Genomic DNA, 17,719 nt, shown 5'->3' on the forward strand with positions numbered 1-17,719 from the left:
TTTGTATTTTTGCAGGTGCCCTGTAGGTGTGTAACAGCACTGGCATCTCTTCGCAGCTCACTCTCTCCTTACTGTGCGGAACACTGGGAAGGATGTGTCAGCACGCGGCTGGGGTTGGTACACGTAGAGGCATGGAATCTGTGTGTGTATAGGGAGCGGGCTCGTCCTCTTTCTTCCCCGGGGGGCTCAGAGCCCATTTCCTGTTGTGCGGTGTGATAAGTTTCCCTGTCAGATCCTCACAGCACCACTATATTTCTGATAAGCTCCACTGCTAGTTTTCCCGACCTCTGGCACAGAGATCAATTTGAGATTGATTCGGAATGCCCTGCTAGGCCGAGCTGGAAGATCAATTTGAGATGGATTGTTCACGCCAGGGGGGCAATGACACGCAGTGCAGTGCTCACTTGCTTTCTCTCCCTCGCTTTCTTCACCCCTCACACTCCCTGACTGCTGTTATTTCTTCTCAATCTGCATTTTTCTCTTCTCTGTTCTACTCTTTCCTGCAGTTGTTCCACACTTGTCCTTCGCTGATCCTTGCTGTTGCACCCTGCTTATCGCTCAACCTTTTTACATTAATCCTCATTTATGTCTTCTTTACTCCGTTTCCCACCTGCTTCCCTCACTTTTCTCCTGGCACCACTGTACAAGGAGAAATGGCATGATGACTTAATTAGCAGAGGGACAAACGTACATAGATAAGCCTACGCACCTAACTTGGTGATGCTTTAAGCTACAGCAGTGGATCCGATGCAATGCATTGGAAATATTTTAAAAGCCCCAGGAATTTCTCCCATTTTGTTGCATTATGATCAAACCTTTTTTGTATGTTTGTTTGTTAGATTTTTTATTAAGCTATTATGTGATAAAGCAACACAAAGTAGGACATCATTGGAAAATGAAAGGACAATAAAAGATGGTTTAAATCTTTTGTTATGAATACAAATCTAAAAAGTGTGGCAAGAAACTGTATTCAGGCCCCTTTACTCTAAGACCTTCACATAAAATCAGAACCAACCATCACAACAGTAACTTAAATACTAAAGTCCACCAGTATGTAATATTTTCTTAGTGTGAATCAGCCATTTCTGTTATGGCCACACAGGTGTGTTTAGAGACAATTAGCGGACTAATAAAAGCAGCAGATAGAACTGAGAGGAAGTTGTAGAGAGGTTTAAAGCGATTTTAGTTTATAAAACATCATCAGAAGCTTTAATTGTCACAGAAAGCATTATTCTATCCATTATATGGAAAATAAAAGACAATCCCACAACTGGATCTCTCTCTACCAGTAAACAGCCATCCATGTAAACCCATAGGCCTGCCAAGGAGAAATTTAATCAGAGAAGCAAAGTCGTCCATTGAATCTATAAAGGAGCTTCCTCAGCTAAAGTAGGAGAACTGAGAGAAGTGGTAAGTGGGAGAACTGAACTTTTTCAGTAAAACAAATTGTGAAAAACTGGAAGGGATTGATTATGTTTTGTAATGCACTGTTGGTCATATTTCTTGGTCATGTTTCATAATTCTTATTCCTCAATTTATCTCTCCCTAACATCCTGCCTGCAGCTAGGAAGCTCTATCCACCGTCTCCTCCTCTCTCTTGTTTCTGACCATCTCAGAGGCTTTGTTAGTGGCCCTGAAACCATCTGATGCACTTTCCTTCCTCCGCCACTGGGATTGACCTTTTCCCCAGCAGTAGATTCACCTCAGACTGCACTGACCTTTACTGTATGGCTCCAGTCACCTCTTAGGAATGGACTGCAAACATCACATTGTCTGTGTATCCATGCAGGAAGAGAGCTGTCAGGGGACAGAGACGGAGGCTGAACAGCAAAGTGAAAATGGCAGTTATGCTGTAAAATTGATGTTAAAGTGGAAAAGGGAGGGACAGCATGCATAAGTGCAGAGTCAGTGGGCTGTTTTTCGTCCACAGCGCAATTGAAAACGGCCACCATGGTGCATGCTTGCCAGTGACGGTCTGTCCCCCAGTCATTCACTTATACTTACAGACAAAACAGATTCAAATACTGCAATCCTGATTGATCTGGCATTATCCAGGAGGGAGAGATGCTTCTGGAAAGTTATCTAAATGAAATCAACTAAATCCTTCATACTATAAAAGGGAAGAGGGCTTGTGCCAATTTTGTGTTGTTGAGCATACATACATACATACAAATTTACCCCCAATTTCTACTGCATCTGGCTCCACACTGTGAACTTCTCTGGTTTAGACTGTGTCAGCTCTGTTGGTTGTCTGATGCCCAGAAGTGTTCCCAAGCACTAAACCTAAACCTAAGCGCTTCTTTTCTTTTTGAATTTAAATATTTCCACTTACTATACTTTACATGTGTGAGTTCACTAAGGGCCTAAACTTCAGAGGGTTTTCATGCCTTAAAACAGTCAGCTATAAAATTACACAGAAAAACATAAAAGTGCAAATCTCTTACAGCTCGTAACAGGATTTTTCCTTCTTCCTCAACTAAAGCACAAAGTGAAGTTATGTTTTATATGTTTACACTTGTTTTGCAAGACACACAAACCTTGGTGGGGGAAGGAGCTGTGGGTAAATAGCAGAAAAAGACAACTTTCTGATGCTTATAATTTTTGTGTTTTGCTTTTGTTCATAGCACTGAGAGGCTAAATATGTAAAGCTCATTAGATATTTGCTTTCGTAGTTATTATTTGTAGTTATGAAAACTATAGAGTACACCTCACTATAAGCTGCGACACAAATTTTTTTGAAAATATTGGAAATGTACACATATAATCCGCACCAGACTATAAGCTGCAGAGGTCTACTGAACTGTCTCCCATCAAACCTGTAGGGGGAGCTTTACATATAGCCTCTAGAGTAGGGAGAAAGAAGAATACTAGCCCCTTTAACGTTTTGGCACGTGGCAGTTTCTACTGAAGGACGGGGCTTCGACAGGTTTTTATTTCAGCTCTGCAGGAGTTGACCCCAGTCTCTTCATTGGTCAGTTTTAATGCGGCAAATAAATGTCAAAATGTGTGTATTCAGGACGTTTGTTTTCTGTTGTGCCTGCTGCTTGTGCAAAATGTAAATTAGCCCCTTATTCTTTCATTTCCAATTTTAACTTCCCCCTCTGGCGGTTTGGAAAAATCCACAAAAAAGCCACACCTTGCTCTAATGCGCACGGCTCTAAGTGTGGGGGAAAAAGTGGCGGCTTCCAGTACTGTAAATACGGTAAATATGGGAAGTGGCGGCCTAGTAGTAAGGGCATAGATCTTGGAATCATGAGGTTCTGCGTTCCAGCCCCACTCCCGCAGACTGCCACTCTGGGTCCCTCAGCAAAGACCCTTAACCCTACACTGTTCCCCAGGCGCCGCACAGTGGCAGCCCAATGCTCCCCAAGGGGATGGGTTAAATGCAGAGTTCATTTGTTGCTTTGAACTTCTGACAGTTTAACGACAAAAAAAAAGCTGGAGGAGAGAGAGAGTGAGAGAGAGAGAGAGAGAGAGAGAGAGAGAGAGAGAGAGAGAGAGAGAGAGAGAGAGAGAGAGAGAGAGAGAGAGAGAGAGATAAAGTGGTCTGCTAAATATAATGTGTAACAAATTTAAATGTGGCTATAATGCAAGGCCAATTGCTTGGTAAAGTAACTTGTTACTTGGTCAAAAAAAGTAAAAGTAATCAGGTTTTAAAACATTTGGAAGCTGCAGAAGTGTTCAAATCAGAGTAAAAATTTCAAAAATCATCAAAAATATTTTCTTTTCTGTGCCATTGTTATAGTTACTTTTGGCAGGTAATTTTTACTCATAATACCATTATGTTAAGATGATATGATTAAACATAATTTGGTAGAGAAACTGATTTTATCAGTGGTATATAGTAATGCTATATACTGCTTTAATGTTTAGACAGGACTGAGCTGCAACGTTGGCCTATTTGTGTCATATTTGACTGGATTTATTGTCAGCCACCAGAACATTTCTACTCACACTGAAAGCACTAAAATGTCTCCCAGACAAAGTTCTCCCCATTTATCATTTTCTTCCTTTAACCACAGTGCAATCATAAGAAAACATAAAAGCTATTCTTATTGAAATTAATGTGTAGATATCAGTCACTTTACAGACATAAAGCTTTATAATGATGTTTTGCTTTTGCTTTGTTTTTCATCTGAACAAAACACACCTAAGTCATTGGTCAAAGACTATTTTTGAGTCACAACAGGAGAACAGCTTTGCTGTTTTTTCCTGCGAGGAAATGAATGCCACAGAATCTAATGTGTTTTTATTCTAGTGTGGCAGCAGACAACCAGATAACCCCTCAGGTGACTGTATAGATCTGAAACAAGCAATGTGCAAATGATAGAACAAGAACATCTTCTTGAAATGTCAAATTATTAAACAACCTGCTTTAATAAAAAAATGACATTTATTTGTTGTTATTTGACAGATATGGTATCATTCCTTTTAGTGAAGCAGTGAAGAAATACATTGATAATATTATTAAGCCACATCTTCAAACATTACATTTCCTTTATCCACCATCATTAAACAGCAGACAAAAGTGCAAACTTATAAATTCATTCAAGTTTCAAACTCAGTGAAGTGCTATGAATTATTCGACTATTAACAAATTCTTCAACAATTTCTGAATCTTTCTAGATATACTGTATTTCAGGAAAATTTCTTGATATTTATCTTTACAAATCATTTATGCAGCAATGAGATTTTATTTAATAAACCTCTGAACTGATAAGGAAGTAGAAACAATTTATTGGAATAATGAGAGTCAACAGAAATATGTAGATTTAGAAGAGAGAGTTTGATCCCAGAAACCAATGCACTTCAGCTTTGCCCTTTGCCTTCCCCCAGCATGAGGTGCATTTACAGATGTCAGCCAGCAGTGCTGCAGGCTTTGAAATAAAAATCTGTCAGATGAAGTGTCAGATGTTACACAGTAACAAATGAGACGGAGAAAGAGATGAACTAAAGACAGCTTTCTGGTGTTCAATGTTAGTCTTTAAGACTTAAAGCAATATTTTTGATCGATTTTAATATTATTTACACCCCTTAGAAACTTGAAAAAACGAAGCTTCATAAGAAGTCTAAAGTAAAGAGAGGAAATCTTTTAACTTTAATAGGATGAAATTTCTAAAAGACAAGAGGGACATGTTTAAAGCTTGTTTAAGTGAAACACAGTATGTTGGGATCTGGAGCTGTACCACCTGCCTCCAGCAGAGTTCGCTGTGGATCCTCCTGAGGGGAGCCTTCGACACACCTGAAGCCCATCTCATCATCAGGAGGATCCTCCACCATATAAGCAGCCCTCAGACCTCGCATCAACGCCGCAGTGTTTATCCAGTTTGGAAACCTGTTTTTGTCCTGTAAGCTCTGGATGAGCTTAACCTGTCTAAACCGCCCTCTGAGCCAAACCTGAAGACTCCTCCTGGATTCCAACGCAGCTCTGGACTAAGAGCTGGAGAACCAAGTTCTGTCCTATAACTAGATGCAAGACGCTGAAGCTGAAACCGAACTCTGCTGATCCAAACAGTCTCTGGACCCACAGTGCCTCTCTCAAAGATCTAACCCGGATTCTACAAGGTAGATCTCTGAACAAACTCATCCCAACCTTCCTCAGCTACGTGGCTAACTGAACTGTCTCCCTTTCAGTTACCTGAGTACCAGAACCCCAGATGTGATCCAGTACCAGTTCATTATTCATTGTGCATTCATCAATAAACTCTGTTATAACTTTTACCCCTGTTTCTGCCTCCGTGTTGTTCTGCATCCTTGGGCCTCTCTGACCCATCATGACACTGTAAGCAAAATACACAATATTTATCTTATATATTTGACCTAAACTGCATATTATTTTACTCAGATTTGTTGTTTTCAGGAAGAAAAAACACACTAAATGTCATTAAATTAGCCTTTTATACTAAATACCTTCCTGTGATTTATAAACAAATGCACAGCTCAGTAAAAAATTCAATTAAACCTCTGTTATCTTGGTGATCCTTTTTAGGTGAACAAAAAACACTAAACATCCCCCTGCAGCACTGTTTCCATCCTTCTTTTAGCTTCTCTGTGACTGGCCACTCTCATTATTTATGATAATTACTCGTAATGGTGAATTAAAGCTGAAGTGGAAATAAACAAACCAAACTACCAGATAGCAGATGTTCCATTCACTCTGTGCATGGTGGCCAGGCCCTGTCCTCCCTTTGTGGATATTTTCTTTCTCTCTACAATAAGAGATAAAATGAAGCGGATAATAAATGTCATAACTTTTATACAGTGATTAAAGCTTTAATGAAACAGAATTTGGATCAGATATTAGATTTGTCTTGCTTATTTCTTTAAGTAAGCAAGTTTTTCTTTGTTTTTCACACCTGAATTCTTCTATTCTACAGTCTTATCGTCACCCTGCCAGCTCCACCACCATAATTTGCAGAGCAATAGCCTCCAAAATGATTATCATACCTGTGTCATGACACTCCAAGGGGGGAAAAATCTGGGTTATGGTGTCAAAAACAAGGAACTGAAGACATAGATTTACACAGAACTCTACATAATATGTAAAGAACATAGTAAATTACAGGTTTTTTTTTTTTAAATCAAGCCAAAGGATTAAATTCAGTTTGTTGAGCTTGAGAGAGGAATTGAAAGAAGTAAAATGTTCTTCACTCTGATGTTACCTTATAAAATCACCATATTATACTTCACTGAACCTTTTGCATTAGATGACATAGGATATGGTCAAATGATTGTCACTTGATTTATGTTATTTTGTACTGTGGACATTAAAATAACCTAAACCGTTACCTGATAAGTATTTTCCAGGATCAAGTGCAGGTAGGTTAGAAATTTGCACTTTGTCTGGTATTTTTTTTTACTTCATGTCCAGTTGTTTTGTCAAATATTCCATAATATATCCATATTTAATTGTTTGTTGAATTCTCATTAGATTTTATATCAATTTTATTATTAATAAACACTGTTGGCTTGAAGAAAGAAGATCCTGTCAGTACGTCAGTACATGTTAGCCAAACATCGAGGAGTGATGCAGTCAAATTATTTTTCTCTAAGAAGGTGACCTCTACAGATTGATAAAGAACATTTTCAATAAAATTTTATTATTTGGATAAAGATATATAGTTTAATTCTATTTGTATATATATGAAAGTTTTCTCTTTATCTGAGGTTTAAGATAAAGAAAAGTTATTTGGGTCTTTGTTTTTGTTATTTATCACAATCTATATGATTGTGAGCAACATTAAACATTATTATTAAACATTCAATGATTTTTTTCTGATGTCAATGACTGCCTATTAGTCATGTCCTTCCTGTGCATGCAAAGGTTTTCTCCAGATTCCCCTGACCACCATCAGAAAAATACATATGAGCTATATGCCATAATTGTCTGTCTTGTGTGTCTCTAGGCTGCGATGTGATGGAACGGCAACCTGTTCAGAGTGTACCTCCAATGCTTCCTCACTGACCGGTGGAGATGTGCTCATCCGCCGCACTGACCCTTTAAAAATTTAGCCAGAATCAGAAATGGATTGTAAATGACATGCACATATAGAGGATATAGCACTTTGCACTACATTCAGTCATTCACCCATTCTCAGACATTCACATACTGATATTTGCAACCTACTTTGTAGCACTGTTAGTGAGTATAAAGCATTCATTTTAATCCAAATATTAGTTTAATGATCAAGAATATTGATTATTTCTTACAATCCACTCATTGTTAGCTTTAAGGACAGATATTGAATTCTTGTCTGGTTTGAAACCCTTACAACGGTGTGCCATTCAAACTTCTAAGCCATGTAGCGTTGAATTAACCCAGATCTGGATATTATTGCAACCATCTCCAATATAAATGATAAAGAAAAATAGGACAAAAAATAACCTTAGATCTTAATTCATGGATACATTTTTAACATAAACCTCTGCCACGTGAGCCTCACTATAAAGGCCACAGAGATGTCAGCATCTATTGATGTTCAGCGGAGCATTCTCAGGCTTTTGCATCTGGTTATGGGTGAGGGAAACACTCGTCACTCTCTCTACCAACAGCTGGGGCTCTCTCAGTTATAGGACACCTGTGTCTGTCAGGAAATAACAATAAATGACAACACCCATGTGTTGTTGTGGCCGTTCAATAGGAAACAGCCTGAGGGGAGGCATGTGAAGGTGAAGGAGACGAGGGCAAGAGAAAACAGGCTTGCTAACATGTAAAGTGAAATATTTCCATTGTGAACATAAAATGAAAAGAGTCACTAGGTTCTCCAACTGAGTTTGAAAATGTAATCAGGCAAAGACTCTCCAGCAATTAAATCAGTTAATAAATACTGTAAACCAACATGGAGCTGGTTTAACAGATTACACAGCTTTACTGTCTTACACAGGAGTTCGAATCTTTTCCTTTCCTCAATTATCTGGGCCACAGGCAGAAGTGTTTGTTGGCCGACTAAGTGAGGATGGAAAGAGGCAGGAGCAGACGGAGCTCTCTGCTGCCAGCTCCACAGAGCTGGAGGGTTGGAGTCTGGACAGAGACATTTTTGGTAGCTTTTTCCCCTTGATTTACATTTGTGACAGTGGCTGTATTGTAGTTTTTGGCTCTAAAAAAATTAGCATGTACCATAAATTGGAAAAAGCTTTAATTTACTTGTTCCAGTTATTTTGGATTTAAGAGATATTTGGAGTTCGTGGCGGATGCTGACTTCTATTATACAACACCTTTAGAACAGTAATCAAATTCATGCAGTTTTCTGTCTACATGTGACTAGAAGCAATGTGGATATTGGACTTTGCCATTTTTGCCTGTCTTAGCCAGATTACCATAAACCTCTGCAATGAATGAGAAAGGAACAAGATCGGGAGGATTAAGTGATTTGCACCTGCTTTATATAATACAATACATATGTAAATTGCAACTTATGTTTTCTACTTGGTCAGTATTATCTGATTTAAACCAGAAATAGGTTTGTGAAAGTAAGCTTTCATTAATTTATCTTCCGTACATTTATAAGTCATGTTCCAGAATTCAGAAGGTTCTACTTGAGTTTGCATTCCATGGTGTTTGCAAATATGTTATAGATGAGTTCTAATGCTTAAAACATCAATTTTAAAAGAAATGTGAGGCAAACGCTATGCCAAATACAAACATTCATAAAAAAAGTGGAATAAAGGATTAGTCCTCATTAGTAGTGTCCATAATAATAATAATAATAATAATAATAATAATAATAATAATAATAATAATAATAATGATGATGATGATAATGATGAGGATGTTAATAATAAGATTAGGCTGACATGCAAATTCATAGTAATAATTGGTCTTTTAAAAAGGTATTTACAAAAATGTACATGCAATTTAAAATGAAAAAATTAAGCAAGTTATTTAAATCTTACAAACTACATTTTTGGTTTATAATTTTCTCTTTGTTCGTAAGACTGCAAAAATTAAGTTGATTCCTTTTTTTTTGTAAGGCGAACTTGGCCAAATCCGTGTATGAAATGTAACTAAATAAAGGAAGTTTTAATTCAGTAGACCTTTTACCAAGTAGTTTTTTTACCCTTGGATAATTACTTTATACTTTTATTTGAGTAAAAAACAAATGTTAAAGTAAAGTAGTCATACTCTGGGCCAAATTTTGATTACTCTACCCACCTCTGCATTACAAGCATCTAGATAAAAAAATAAATAAAAAAAGAATATGCAATTTTAGTTTGGAAAAGGCAAACTTCAAAGTGCATTTTTATTTTTGAAGATTTACTATGAAAGATCTGACAACCCTATTTCTGTCTGGAAAATATTGTGCATTTATCTGTTCTTATAACAGCTACATTGAAACCAGAAATGTTAAGACTAAATTGTTTTCTGACGTGTGACTACTTTTAACTTGACAGTTTGACCCATGTGAAAAAAGTCGGTATGCTTCTGCTCTATATTTTGGATAAAGGAAGAAAAGACTGAAGGAAGGAGGAGGAGATATATAAACACAATATTTATAGAGGATCATAAATATCTATACACTGAAGGACTGAAGTGTAAACCATTTGTCGTATTGATTCAAATCTTTGGAGAATATTCACAGAGCACTACATCAAGGTAATAATAAGCATATGATACTTAGATTAATATAGCAGCTGTAACAGCTGTATGCAAGCACCGCTCCATAAATTTGAGCAACACCCTCAAAGTCTGAAAGTGTGAATAGGAGAGGCCTTACAGACCTACTGGTGCTGCTTGAAGACCTTTTTTTGATTTGTTAAGGAACTTAACAAGCTGTTTTTATCATCCCCATAAAACAATGCATAGGCAATATGAAGCCATATATACCTCAGGTGGTTTTCTTTCAGAGCATGCATGTGTGTCGTTTTGTATGACTAACCTCATTAATGCACTGATGCAGATGCACTCTGCTAAAAGACCCACAGGATGCTCAGTGCAAATAATGTTTCAGGTTAAGGTCAGAGAAACAGAAAAGGGGAACAGCTTGATTAAAGACATTCCGGACAAAGACAGGGGCAGGTTAAGGACAAAATATATCATATATGATTTTTGACACAGCAGTAAGACGCAGTATCAAGCATTAGTATCATGTCTGGTAGATAAACCAGAGGAGGAACTGGATTATAACTGACTTGAGATGAAAGACAATTTCATTTCATTACTAGACAACCCTATTTGTCTCCATTTTGACGTACATTTTAATGCTTGCTACACCTAAAGTAAAATTGTTTTGGACAATCATGATGGTAACAACAACATTGGATTATTTAGGTTTAATTTAAGCTGTTTTCCATGTTCTATTGACAATAACCAAAATCACATACAATCTTATATAAGTAGCCATGGCATTGTGATACCATAAAAAGGCTTTAAGGCAATTCCTTTTGTCTCCGCTGTCTGCTTTAATCCCATTACATAAACAGGAGTCACTACTTGAATGCATAACTATTGTTTTTGATGCAAAACATGGTCCAATATTTTTTTTCCATGACTTTATGCATTATTTCTTCCAAACAAACTTCCAAACCAATTTTGTTAGTGTTGTTTGTTTTAAAAGTAGTGGACAGGGAACTTGAAAATAACTGATATAACATCAGTTTGGTAGAGAGACATACAAATATGCATAAAAGAGGAAAAAGAAAGAATGAATATTATTGATCTCTCATTGAGCAATTTACCTCTGCATTCAATCCATCCCCTTGGGGAGCAGCGGGCTGCCATTATGCAGCGCCCAGGGAGCAGTGTGGGGTTAAGGGTTTTGATCAGATAGTCTCAGTCTGTGGGAGTGGGGCTTGAACTAAGAGCCTCAGGATTCCAAGCTCTATGCCCTAACCACTATGCCACCACTCCCCTAAGAAAAAATAGGGGGAAACAATAAAAAAACGATGTGAGAAAAAATTATGTAACATTAAATTAAAAGTCTATTTCAAAAGAAAGTGAAAAGAAGCAAATACTTATTTCAATACACCTCTTGCGACATAACTTTAAATACTTCCTATATAGATATGAGTAAATATTCTTATGTACTTGTATATCACAAGAAAAACAGCAAAATGACAGGAATAATAGCAATTCTAATTACAAAATCAGCAATGTGAAGAAGCTATCCTTCCTTTCAGTAATCATAATCTTGATTATGACAGTAGTAGTTGCAACAATAAAACAACAAAAACATTATCAGTAACAGTAATAATGATAACTTTAATGTTAATTTAAATTATAATTGATGTTTTCATCACATCATAAAAAAAAAAATGATTGTAGCCTTTAAACATCACTGCCCCTTATTTTTGAACGTCCATCCATCCATTTTCTTTACACACTTAAACCCAAGTGGAGTCGCGAGGGGTGCTGGTGCCTATCTCCAGGCGTGGTACACCCTGGACAGGTCGCCAGTCCATCGCAGGGCAACATAGAGACAAACAGGACAAATAACCATTCACACACACACACTCATACCTAAGGACAATGTAGAGAAGCCAAATAACAGTCTTGTTTTTGGACTGTGTGAGGAAGCCAGAGTACCCAGAGAGAACGCACGCATGCTCAGGGAGAACATGCAAACTCCATGCAGAAAGCCATTTTCTTGCATGAAGGTTTAACGACCAGTATATTTGGACATTGCTTGAGTATTTATATAGTGCCAATTCACAACACATGTCATCTCAAGGCACTTTACTTTATACAGTCAAATTGATTCAAAGTTTTCTATCCACCTCATTTTGAAGTCATCCTCGCCTATTTTGCATACCCAAATGGAAAAGCAAATAATTGAGGAACTGTAAGCCCAAATTATATTTGTGGTACATCATTTGACAGCTAACACCCTCTAGATTCTGAAAATATAAATGAAAATTGGGTGAGTAGAACACAGCCCAAGCTGCATAAGTTCAAACATGACTCAAAGTTGTTTTTTTTATTAATGAAAATAATAGTACAGTAATAAAGACAGGCTAGAGAATAGGCATGTCTTGTTGTATTACATTTGTTATAAATCATCTCAACAACAAATGCAGACATTTTCAGACCTCTAGCTACAACAGTTCCAGAGCTGTGGGGCTTTTATTTTTCGGTGTCAAAAATCTCCAAATGTGCCAAATTGTGCCAAGTTGTGCAAAATGCTTTTACTCAACTATTTGACCCATAGAATAACACTGAAGCATTTTGATTACCAACAAAATGTATACAAAATGTATATAGCAAAATGTAACATTTATAAACCTACAATAACATAAAAATCTATAAAAAATAGTGAAACTACTGCTTTTAAAGCAAAAATAACCCAAGTGCCTTTTCTGAGCTGTATTTTTGTTTTACTTTTTTTCAGCCTTAGGCATTTTAATAAAACAAAATAAGCATCTAAACTTAAAAAAAAAAGGACCGTTGTCATTATTCAGCCTTGAGCTGCATGCATTGATCCACTCTCAGCTGTGTATTTCGCTCTTATGCAAGCAGGTAACACGGCTCAGCTTTATGCAACCCATCCATGTCTAGCCTTAGTATGACTCAAATCGAGTCATGCAAAGATGCAGACACTTTTGTCTTTTAGATAAAAAGACGATGTAAAGAAACATACCCAACTTCGTGGGCAAACAACTGAGGAAATAAGTATTAGTAAGTAATTATAAACAAGATGCTAAGCATAAGCTGTGGCCAGCTAACAACCAGATGTTATGTGGCGATTTTCTTATCATGGAAAGTTTTTATTACGAATACGCTGGATTATTTTTAATCTGTGGACACTTATGAATGAATGGAGTATAAACAATGGAAGACTGGATTTATAAAACTGCTTCTGGATGCCTTTAAATGTATGTTTTTGTGGCTGCTTTGTTTACATTTTGATATGCTGCTATATATGTGTTAAATGTGCTTTGGTGCTTGCTGTGTCCATGAAATGAACTAGATGGTTGAATTGTGGAGAATCTAAGCTTTCCAACGATGTCTTACATGTCTATATTGGTAAACATTTATACCGGTTTAAGTTTCATGCGTTCGACGGACCGACCGACAGCGACCCGACGGATTTTGAGAGGCTAAGGAAAACCAGTTGATTGCATTGACTCATTGACTAAAAGGCCATTTCTATAGTTCAATAGTTCAAGATTTACCACTGACTCCTTACAAAGTTTACAAAGCTTGCCCTTAAATTTATGAAACTATTTACTAGCAGCAGCTCAGTAGCCTTTGATAAGTCTGGAGGAGCTGCCGAGACAAACAGTACAGGTGAAAAGATTTGTTGATATTTTTTTGGTCCTGTCGAAAAACTTGATCTAATATGCTACAGTGTGTGTGGCATAAAACTGACACATTAGCCTGAACAGGTTTCCACGTTTCCACTGTGCGTGGACGGCCACATGTAGGTGGCAGTGTCATTCTGTGGAGAGGATTTTTTTTGCAGCAGGGACAGGACAGCTGGTGGGAGTTAATGGGGAGACGGATAAAAATCAATCCAGCAAAGCCCAGAAACATCATTAAAGGCTGCAGGGAACTTCCACAAATCAAAAACAACTCTTCACAAACTCTTTACATTAACTTTGACTGTGATTTAGCTATTTGCAAGGAAAAATATATACACTTAATTTCCTTCATGTGTCAAGCTTTCTCTAAAACAAAAGAAAACATGTTGAGATAGGAAACAGAGTGACAGCAGCTAAAGGAACAACAATATCTGTGTTTCTCTCTAAACAGCAGTTATTTGTTTTTTCATTCACTTTGTTTGCGATTTCCTATAAGTAATTAATCCTTTCAACATGCAATCAAGGTTCAATGACTTCAGGGAAAGTCCAAATCCTGCCAGATGAACAAAAGACAAACAAAAAAACTATATGGAGCTCTGTAGTTGTTTAGTTTTCTTGTTAAAAAAGAAACGGGTAAAAAAAAAAAAACCTAAATCCTCATATTAGAAAGTTCTTTGGTAAAAAACTGGAAAGCATTGTTTGCAACAAGGGGGTTGCAACAAAATTAATCTTTCAAAACATCAGTAAGTGTGGCTTAATTAGGAGGTTTTTAGAGATCAAAAGTTTGGGGAAGAAATATCAACATATAGACTTCTATGGCAGGACAGAGAATGCAGAAATGAGAGCAGAAATAAAATAAATTAGAATCTAATCTGGCTTGACACAAACTCCATGCACATCAAGACATATAATAAATTAACCACCAGTATGTAAACAAAATCAGCTTTACTTCCAGAAAGTCAACCATGGAAGAAATAAATAACTTTTAACAAGCCAACTCAAAGTCAGCACCCTCCATTCTCTTTCTAAAGATCCCCTGTAGCCCCATAGTGTGGCATTGACCTGCCAGCAATAAACAGTAATCAGCTCCAATCACACGTGGTGCACTACACAACAGATAAATTAAAACACAGACTGATGGAGACCAAACCTCTGGTTGAAATCAATAGGTGCTTAAAGACACAGCAGGTATGAAGCTAATGCTGAATAACACTGCATTTATTGGAAAGCTGAGATGCAGCAGAGTTTCGGGTAGAGGGCTGCAGAAAATAAACGAACACCTGATTATCTCTGAAAGTGTGAGGGAATTAGAGTGTCAGTATCCCTCTGAGTGTGGATGGGGGGGCTGATACTCACCCATAAGTGGTGTTGCTGGCCCTCTTGCTGGTTGCCCTGGAGCGGCTTGACTTCAACTCTCCACTCATTCTCATGTCTGCATCAAAGAACAACCAATTAACTTTGCGCTGACCGAGTCAAGAGCAACAAAGCTAATAAACAAAATGGACAAAGCAAACAACAGGAGGAATGCTCCGATTAACTAAGCTGCATTCACTATGCATGGAGCTGGGTTTATCTGCAGAGAAAAGGATTCATTTCATTGTCCTTTAGGTGTCAGTTTTGCACAGATGAGTTGCTGGTATTAAAGTATACTGAGGATTTCAAAAGTTAGTTTCAAAACATTTCTTTCCAACTTGAAAATGTTCAGTTTAAGCAACTGGACGGGAAGTTTTCTAGAATTCGTTCCACCTATAATCCAAGATGTTTCCTCAGTTCTAACTAGTGACATGTAATGGCGAATCCAGTAGGAGGGATCAGAGCCACCTTTTGTCCCCCTAATTCTTTGTACAATATATTACAATATATTTATCTCAGTGCTCCCCAACACTAGTTAGGACTGAAGAAGCTTATTGGATGAGAGGCGAAACTTCAACTCCATTTTCCTAAACTGATCTTTTTTCAAGTTAACTATGACCTGGGTAAATGATAATCTTCACAGATATTTGGATCCAACATTATAAGGCACTTTTCATAGGTCAGAGGAGGTGCTTAGGTGACCAGACTGTTAGTTTAACAATGCTGGTTCCTGCCTGACATTCATCACATCTTTAAAGTTTAAACGTTACACATATTGGACTCTAATGCATCTCCATTAACAAAAAATATTCATGAGCACCTTTTCTTAATCTCCCTCTTTGTGTTAAAATTACCTTTTAATATAAAGTTAGATTTGTATTCACTAGATGGTAGAATGGATAAAATGGGATCTAAATGGAAACATCTGGTCTGTTTCTATTTTGATTTATATAACAATAGGATATGTTATTGAAACACAACATTTTCTGAACGATCTGTACACAAGCATTCAATTAATTTAATCTTAGAATAAATTTTTTTTTGTTAATGAAATCAGGGAGACGAAATATGACACACAATGAATAAAATGTTTTTTGTTTTGTTTTTTATATGTTGATACCAAATATTCTATGTGTAAGTTTTTGTCTGCAGGGATTATGGTCACAAAAAGTCCAACTTAGTGCTACTAGGTTCCCAATGGGAATTTGGGACCAAGTAGCACTGACACTGTTGAGGAACACTATGGACAGTGGAAACATGCAAGAGAAGAGTTCTGTGTCGGACGTTATGGATGAGTCTCCTCCGTCATACATTTTTTTATTTAGAGGAGGAAAGTGGGGACAAATTTGTTCTGGAACAGGACACCAGGGCGGCAGAAGCTTCATTTGGTGTAGAAGGCTTACAGCCGTACATGTTTGAGCCCTTGCCTCGCAACGCTGCCAGTTCTGTTAGCTCTACGCCTGCAGAAGACACAGACGTCCATCCCAGTGAACACTGGGACGTAACTCAATGGTAAAGTAAATGTTCCCTATTTCTTATTTCAATCGTTGCGTATATTAGCTGCGACATATAAATCAAGATGGTATGACCGAAAAAATTTGATTGACAGATGACCGTTGATATATGATTGACCGAATTTAGGTGTACAAGCTGACGTCTAACTAACTGGCCTGCATGAAATAACGAAGAAAGAAAACCCCCACAGATTTTAAGGCAGGATTTTTTTTTAAATATAAGTTTTCTAACTTTTGGGACAATATGGTGTGATAAACAATACATTTATATACATGTTTAAGCCAGAATGATTTGAAATTTAAATATGACTTCCCTATGATTTAAAAAAAATACACACAAATTACAGCTGGAAAATTTGCTAAATACATCAACTTCAAACAACAAAAAGATTATTGATAAGATAGAAAACCGATTACATTACAGCAGCATTAATAATACAATTGTTAAACTTTTTGTTTAAAGTTTTTGTGTAATTAATACAACACTGCAGTGTTTATTACTTCTCATCCCGATTTAAGCTAAAATCCCAATTATGGTGTGTCGGTTTTGTCTATAGTTTGCAAGGTGACTTCAAACATTCGCATCATGGCTTTGTTTCCACCATCCGTTCAGCATACATATCCATACACATGTTCTCACCAGCTAATTAATCATAAATCACCTTGATTACAGTCTACGCCAACAGTTAGGTGTTTGCACAGTGGTTGTGGGGTGCTGATTTGCCCATAGAGAGGCATAAAAAGACAGAAAGACAAGGGGGGGTAGTCCGGCTTGACATGGACAGATGGGCGGTGAATGGAGTGTGACTGGGCCAGCTGCACATACACTCACACAGTGTGACTGTCAAATGGCTGGGAGCTACAATTAATTAAGTATGGGTCTGAATGTGTGAAAGGAAAATTAGACATGTGTACGTGCCTTTGCCTCCCACAGCAGAGTCACTTTTGTGACAGTTTGTGGCCCAACAGTGCCCTGTTGGAAAGCTTCTCTGCAGTCGAAGGTTTCTCTGCTGGAGTGCACTTGCCCCAACAGCAGACAGAAAATCTATCCCTTATTCAGAACCGCAAACTCATGCACATCCTAACAGCTTATGGAAAATAAAGTAAAAAAAATA

The 17,719-nt window shown here is 37.3% G+C and overlaps 1 protein-coding gene across 2 annotated transcripts in view; it reads right to left on the minus strand.

The window, feature by feature from the left end:
- Nucleotides 1–17,719, minus strand: part of LOC119798986 (heterogeneous nuclear ribonucleoprotein C-like) — a 60,566-nt gene that overhangs the window by 37,069 nt on the left and 5,778 nt on the right. For both annotated transcript variants that reach the window (XM_038308664.1, XM_038308663.1), the window contains exon 2: nt 15,094–15,169. In XM_038308664.1, the coding sequence (XP_038164592.1) occupies nt 15,094–15,169 (76 nt within the window). The remainder of the gene's footprint in view (nt 1–15,093; nt 15,170–17,719) is intronic.

This window comes from Cyprinodon tularosa, unplaced genomic scaffold, assembly GCF_016077235.1.
Source record: "Cyprinodon tularosa strain WSP-4 unplaced genomic scaffold, ASM1607723v1 ctg642, whole genome shotgun sequence".
NCBI classification, from domain to species: Eukaryota; Metazoa; Chordata; class Actinopteri; order Cyprinodontiformes; family Cyprinodontidae; genus Cyprinodon; species Cyprinodon tularosa.